This window comes from Trachymyrmex cornetzi, unplaced genomic scaffold (genome assembly GCF_001594075.2).
Source record: "Trachymyrmex cornetzi isolate Tcor2-1 unplaced genomic scaffold, Tcor1.1 scaffold396, whole genome shotgun sequence".
NCBI lineage: Eukaryota > Metazoa > Arthropoda > Insecta > Hymenoptera > Formicidae > Trachymyrmex > Trachymyrmex cornetzi.
The window spans coordinates 49,156-57,123 of NW_017298703.1; the positions used below are offsets into that span (position 1 = coordinate 49,156).

At 34.0% G+C, this 7,968-nt stretch overlaps 1 protein-coding gene across 1 annotated transcript; it reads left to right on the plus strand.

The window, feature by feature from the left end:
- The first annotated feature begins 1,561 nt into the window (after positions 1 to 1,561).
- LOC108764141 (IQ and ubiquitin-like domain-containing protein) lies at positions 1,562 to 4,222 on the plus strand. The gene is made up of 3 exons (XM_018512213.1): positions 1,562 to 1,923; positions 2,773 to 3,470; positions 3,651 to 4,222. Exons 1-3 carry the CDS (start codon positions 1,562 to 1,564, stop codon positions 4,220 to 4,222), a joined length of 1,632 nt encoding a protein of 543 aa, XP_018367715.1.
- Positions 4,223 to 7,968: the final 3,746 nt, after the last annotated feature.

Consider the following 7,968-nt stretch of genomic DNA (forward strand, 5'->3'; position numbering starts at 1 on the left):
TGAGTATATTTTGTCGCAAATTACAAAGTAGAATTCGATATCAGACAATATGAATATAAACGACTCTTGACGATCAGGAGATAATACAAATTTAGATGAATATTTTAAGAAAGAAACGATACATGGAACAATATGTATTGCAAAATCAAATTTATGTTAAATATTCCCTTAATTGTTAAATATTCCTTTTTTATTAAATATTTATTTAATTAAATAATATATATTAATAATTATGATCCTATTGGTCTGTTCAAGTTTATTGAAAGACATGTTCCAATAATTTTGCAATTTTAGCATTATTTTTACAATTATAATTATATTTAAAATATGTATATGATTGAAGTAACATTATTTTTATATATGCGCTTGCGCCAGAATTTTCGATAATTTGTATTTATTCTGCCGGTCCTTGCTAACTGTATATATCCGTGCACTCTTTGCGATTCCATAAAACTTGTGCGAAAGTGCGAAGTGTTAGCTGGCGCATTTTCCACTGCAGCTTGCTGTCAGATCTTTTAAACCAAGAGAATAGTAATTTCCTTTACTGTCGAGTATTATCGTTATCCCAGCGGCAGGTCGCTACGATAGTTATTCTTCCACTTTTGCGACCTGGACCTGGCGAGTTTTAACTTGTCTATGGACGTAGGCGTTTAAGTCCCATGGGATGGGCCATCGCGCCACAATGCTGAAGATAAAAGATCGCAAGCAATTTTAACCAACCTAAAAGAAAAAATAAAGTAAAATAGCTGACTCAAAGTATCCATATCGTCTTTTCCTTCGTGAACAATATAATTAAATCGGTTATTGTGCAAAAAGAAGTTTATAAACGAATCTCTTTATAAACGAATCAAAAATTAATTATTTCTTCTCAACAATGCATGAATGCTAAAGTACTTAACAATGTTCAAATAATTTTTATAAAAATAAATCCATATGAAATAATTTCTGTTTATTTTTGTGCAATAAAAAACTAACTTTTATTATTTTATTATATTTAAATCTAAAAAGTAATAAATAAAAATTAATAAAAACAAGGAATTGGTAATCTTACATTATATTATGTACGTATTAAATATTACAATATTTTTTTTTATTAATATGGCTTTTAAATATGTAATTTACGTATCTCGAACTATTTTTATACCGTCGTCTCTGATTTTATAATTTTATAAAACATTATTGGAATTTTTTGTTTTCATATATTTCACCGTAATTTATACTGAAATATTGTTGTATTATAATATTATTTATCATTTGAAAGCTGAGAATTATTACTGATAAATTAAAGCATGATTTTCTGTAGAATTGTAAAATACATTTACATTGTATCATATATATATAATCAGAAATTATAATATTAACATCCCTTTAAATACAAGAGCTTTCGTTTCTCTGAAATCTAATATTTCTTCATTTCATATTTTCGATAGAAGAAACAGAGTTACGTAATCTAACCATTATTATGCGATATTATGCTTTTGTCTCTCAACTTTCTTGATCGAAACCTTTTTCTTGTAGACATAGGCGGTTAAAATCCCTATGGGATAGCCGCTGATGCTCCATGGCGATCGTTGAGAGAATACAAGATTATGGCTCAAGGACAAAGCCATTTCTTGGTGGATGGAGGAATATCGTTACCGGCTTGATCTATCACAATGCTTGCACGCAAACACGCAGCGACGATGGAACAAAAAGTAGGATCACACAGACCATCGCGGTCGTGGACACGGTCACTGACGTCGTCCATGATCAGGCGGTGCAGGTGGAGGCGATGCAATTTTTACCCGATGCACGTGACAGAATTATAATACCTGGAATTTCTTCCTTTAGAACACCGGCATCGATCGAAGAGATCAAACCGTTATCCTATCAGGATAATAGTAGAATTCTTGATAGTGTTGTTAGAATACAGAGATGTTACAGGTAAGTGCGGATTTTACTGTGAATAAGATACTACGAATAATTTATAATGCATAGGATAGAGCAGGGCTTTTTCATTTCTCGCGTTCATTTCTCGCGATAATGCTTACGTTTCTGAACAGCACATTTTGAATATTCAAAGGTTGTGCTAGTGCTCTCAAGAAACGATCATTGTTGCATAATGTAGCTGCTGTAAGCACATCACTGTAAAGAGATATTATTTATCGTCGTAAATTTTTATATTTCTTTAAAGTTGAAATTGGTGGAATAGCCCCGCTTATTCTATATTCTAATTTGACAACTAATATTGTACAAAGAACGTTTAAATTAGCAAGCACAACTTTTAGTATTTCTACAATTATTTCAAAACTTTTTGTTGGAACAATATAAAAATGTTATAATGTAGAGGTGTTATTTTATTACGAACAAAATGTTTATAATATATACAAGGTGGCGCAAAATGTCATCATTTACCTTATATTATATAACACATTTATTTTTAACAGAATTGGTACAGAATTATTTATCAAAATCCGAAAAGTTGAATAAATAATATTACACATTTCATGCGTCATCTTATATATATATATATATATTAGTTTATTTTTACACACTAAAAAATGTTTACATTAACGAAAATACAACTCTTTAATATTTTTGTAATTACTTCTAAACTTTTGTTGAGACGATATAAAAATTCTATAAAGTTAAAGAAAGGGAATTAAATTTTTATTAATCTTTTATTAATTCGCACATTTTAATTCGTGAAAATATACTTTTGTGTATATCAGAACAAAAATTTCATTACAATTAATAAATTCAAAGCAATTATCAATTTGGATTGGTTCGCAGGGCTTATCGAACTAGAGTAGCGGCCAGAGCAAACGCTTTCCAAGTGGCTGATGTTTCTCGATGTGATGAGGCGAACGTGATCGAGCACGCAGACTGTTCTCAGATGTTGTCCACCTACAGTGGCACGGATTTCGTAATACTGAATCGCTGTCCGCCACGTACGAGTTCGGACTTCGAGTCGCTCTACAATCTCCTAGACCGCTGGCGAATCCTTGAAACTGAGCGAGCGAGTATCACGCTCCTTGGGTCATCGAGAATCACAGCTTGTGGCCTAATCTTGTCAAAAGAAGTCGAGTTGTTGCGCGCTATAGACTCCATGAAGACCATTGTTCGTCTCAAGAGTAGAGAACAAAAACGATACAGATTCCTAGATGAATTATCCAGATCGATTACCTGGCAGGACAGTCGAGGTCAGCCGATTCTGGTGGACACTTTGCGTGTTCAGCGAGCCCGCCAACACAGGAACGTTTATGCCTTGCTAGCCAACGAGAATTTATCTATCCCAGAACGGGTTAACTTATTACACGACGTAAAACACATCGCTGACATGCACACGTGCAGCCAATCGCACGAGCTCGTTTATTTAGTTGACCAAGAGCTAGACCTTTTAACGTGTCACGTGAATACAAGCAGACTTAATTGGCTCAGGAATCGATTGAAGCTGAGCTTTCTTAAGCTGGCACGCAATACTCTGCAAGGTTTTTCAATTTTTTCTTTCATTTATGACGGCAGCGTAATAGGTTTTTTTTCAAATAATTTGTTAAAACTGTAAATAAAAACTTAAATAGTTAAAAAAAGAGTTTATATACACATATGCAGAATTATTTTTAAATTTTAAGAATTTAGATATATTAATTAATAATTTTTATTCATCTTAGGCGATATTGAGGAAGACATACATTTGTTCGACTGGTCGAATACCAACATCACACGGCTGTGTAGAACTTGTGGCAAGCTCTTATCCTTAGAGAAATTCCCTCGTGAAAAGCGACTGCGCTCTTCTTCTTGTGTCTACTGTACGTCTATCCAAACTCGGAAAGGCCCTCGCATCGTGTATGAGCCGTACGAGAGAATGTTATGGGAAGTCAGACGTTTCGAAGCCAAGATGGGTTGCTATGGTAGTTTAGCTTTCGTGATCGGAGTCAAGGTCATCTGTCGTTTAGTGAACAAAGTCTGGCATGGTAGGTCAGGTATTTCCGAGTGCGACGACCTCGACGAGCTAAGATTGACTCGCTTCCGACGTGAGCTTGAATGGGCGCCCTGGAATTCCTTATTACTGACGAAAACCGAGGTAGCAATTCATCATGGAATCACTGATATTGAGAGCTTCTACGACTCGTCACTCCTGCAGAAATTTTGCATAAAGAATCTCCAAGCAAAAGTACATTTTGAATCGATCGCTCATGCGCGGAGAAATATCGTGACACCGTCCTCGACAGAAGATCAATAATTGAAATTTTACGTAATCTTACAATTAGAATGTTATCGATACGTAAATTTTACGTACAAGTGAGCGATGTCATTAAGCGTCAAACTATGCCTTCGGTGGTTATTAAATGTTCAGTTTATCATGCTAAAAGCTAGCGGAGACTAGCCTTTAAAAATTCCATTATTTATCTGTTTGGATTCTTTGATGGTCAGTATTATAAATAATTTCAGTTTTTAAACAGTTTTGTGTTATTATTATCGTCATATATTTTATTTGCGTATGAAAGACACACACACACAAATGGACTTATTATTAAGATATAATTTTAAAATTTAATTTGGTAGCACGTTTATTCGTTTTCATCTTCTATGTTAATAATTAGACTATTTATGTTATACAAGTCCAGATTAATAAATATTTTGTTATTAAAAGTGTGAAATGTATGAAAAACTTTTAATTATGAGTATATAATAATTAATTAAGAGTGGTCTATTTCTTTATACATATCGATCGCAATGCTATACACTCAATAGCGATAACATTCTAAAGTTAATAAAAGTAAGAAAGAAGAAAACGGAGAGTAAATTTCAAATTTTGTAGGAATGCGGATAATCTTTAACTTATAATTTTGCCCATATATTTTCCTATATATCATGCAAAAGTTATATTATTATTTATATAAATAGTTAAGAAGTTGTCGAAGTATTAACACAGTTTAATACAGGCCGAAAGCTCAATTTCCGATGTAAAAAAAGATAAAAAATTTGTTGGATTTCTATTTATGATTCGCGCAACACCTTTACCAGCTGTTGCGTAATAACAATTGTTCACCACAATTGTACGAGTGCAGTATACGTGTTTCTACGGTTCCACGAGAGAAATTTCGCGAGTTGAAGGCTCGTTCTAAGCCAATTACCAAGTTGTAGAGAAATGTGCCCGCCTCCGGATGTTGGCCGTTCGTCCTGGCGGAAGTTGGGCGTCGTCGGGGAAATACGTTGAGCTCGCATTATAGCTAGGACATCGCCGTTGTTTCTCGCGTTTTCTCTCGTCGCCTTCGAGGCAAAATGTCCTGGTCACGTTGATAGCGGCAGTTAATCGCGTTGCAGTTTATGAACTAAGTTTCTAAGGAGAGAAAAGCGCAAAGACGCTCCGCACCGTTCAGCTTGGACATTTAAATGCTGTTCTCGCGCGTGACAATTTCAGTGTAACACGTGACAGAAAGTTACTCTAAGTTTTTTTTCAATAAATGTGATTGCGATAGCAATATTATTATGAAAAGTACTATTGAAAGTATCTACTTATTTAAATTGAAATTAATGTATAAAGTATTACATCAGACAGTATTAAAATTATAAAGAAAGTAATCAGATAAAATAAAAATAAACTCTATATTAATGTTATATCTGTCTATTGTGTTTAGAGAAAGATTGTATCTACATATATAATAGTTTAATTATTTTTTATTTTATATACTATTATATTTCTATAAAAGGTTTATGCTTTCTCTTTATGTGGCAAAGGGTTTACTAGTGTAACTAGACTTGAGTTTATGATCTAATATTGTTGAAACGATCTCGAAACTATTGTTTCGGCGACGAAATGTCGATAAACTGAGGAAACGACACATGTCTGCATGGAAAACGGCTGCGGTGCGAAAATCGCATCGTATACAGGAAATAAAGTGTTATGGAAAGGTCGACGATAAAAGCGGCCCCCAGCGTAGTAAAAGAAATAATAATGCAAAGACAAAGTGCTTGTGTGACAGGCCATTTCACGGCGGTATCCACATATGATGATAATTTTTATTTCTTATCGCCTCAAGCAACCGTGCGTTTCGACCAGCGGCAGCGAATGCCTCCCAGGAGTAACGTTTAAAACGTACTTTTCTTCGTGATAGTCTGGAAGAAATTCAACTCAGATATTAAAGCTCTCGTGGTGTCACATGTGTGAAAGTAGATCTGACAACATTCGACGTTACTTTCTCGGATAGTCGATAAAGGATTTAGACGCCTGTTGAGAATTACGACTTCGATTTGAAATATTTGAAATATATATTTCAATACACATCAGGCGTACGATTTTTAATAGTACCTTCTTTTTATTAACAGATGATTTAATTATAGTCGAAAAGACGTATTAAAAATCAAGGAATTATGAAATTATAGCATAATTTTTCCTGTTTTACTTAATAAACAAAATTTACTAAATAAACTTATTATTATTTATCTTTATTTAATAAACTTTGTTTATCAAATAAAGATAATTTTAATTTAATTTTATTTAATTTTATTGTGTACTCACAAAATTACACTGAGATACACGCAATATGTAAATACACAAAAAGCTGGCAGTGTGGAAAAAGATAATTCTGAATTTGACGGAACAATGTACAGAAAAGGATAAGCAGTCGTGGCAAGGATCTATCTAGATAAATGTAGCTGCTTAAATCATATGCATAAAGAAACTTATCCAATCACGTTTCTATTATAAGCACGAACGTAAAATGCGATTGGGTAATTTTTTTTATGTATACGTTTACGCTGCTATGCAAATTTGTTTGGATCATCTTAAGGGGGTGTTGTAGAAATGGAATTCGGTAAAGTGTAGAGGGTGAAGATATAAAAGAATGTTAAAGCGCGAAGAGACGATGTAGAAAGCAACCTAAATAAAAGTTGAAGTGATTTTTTACAGTGCTGGAGTGGGAATATGTGATTATATTTACGAATATTATGGAAACCTAGGCAGAAGTTCTGGATGGGTTGAATGCGGTTAAGTAATTGCTGGGTCAAAGCTGGAATGCAGACCACATTTGCAGCATAGGAGAATAATGAAACTATGAGAAGTTGGGATACGAGGAATTTTTATAGAGTTAAAAGGATGCGATGAGAGAGATATAGGAGATGGCGAGACAAAAGAAAGCTATTTTACCCTTGGCAGCGACATAAACGCTGAAAAACCAGAAAGAATCGAAATGGACGCCAAGTATTTTAATGGATGAGGAGCAAAGAACTATAATGCGGAATTAAAATAGATGTTAAAAGGATTAAGATGAGACAAAGGAAGAGCCTAATATAATGAGCAAAGAAGATAAAGAGGAGCCTGTAATGAGCAAGAAAGATTTAGAAGGATTCAAATCTTTTATTGCGTTTGATGAGATCCATTTTGGCACAGATTAGAGATCGCGTTTTATAGCCTCAGTAGCCGAGATAGCATCAAATACACAGGGATTTAATTACATCAAATAGATAGACATTGTCAGCGTACGTGTAAATTTATAGACAAGTAAAATGGATGACAGATCAGTAACGAAAACAGTAAATTTTAGACCCAAGAACAAATCTTGGGATACATCGGATGAAAAGTTACGGATGAGAAGGGGATAAAGTAGGAAGAGGAGATGTCTGATTAAACTTTAGTATACTACATACTTATAGTATTTTCCGAATTATTGTACGAGGGAAGCACATACGTTTTAAGGCAGCATATTCTACAACAGAGAACTAGACTTACGATATACAAGATAATTATCCCCTTGGCAATACATGAATTTACGTGATTAGTCGATAATGCGAGGCATAATCTTTCAATCAGTATTCAGCAATTCAACGTGGATAAACAGATAATCGTATTAACCCAGGAACACGGCTAATAAGTACCCGTATATCGTGAATGATCCAGCATGATGAATCCGTCATTGCGACCTGCCGATAACTAGTCAATGGACAATCCAGTACACGGTACTTCCTAATGGATTTGTCGTGATTAAA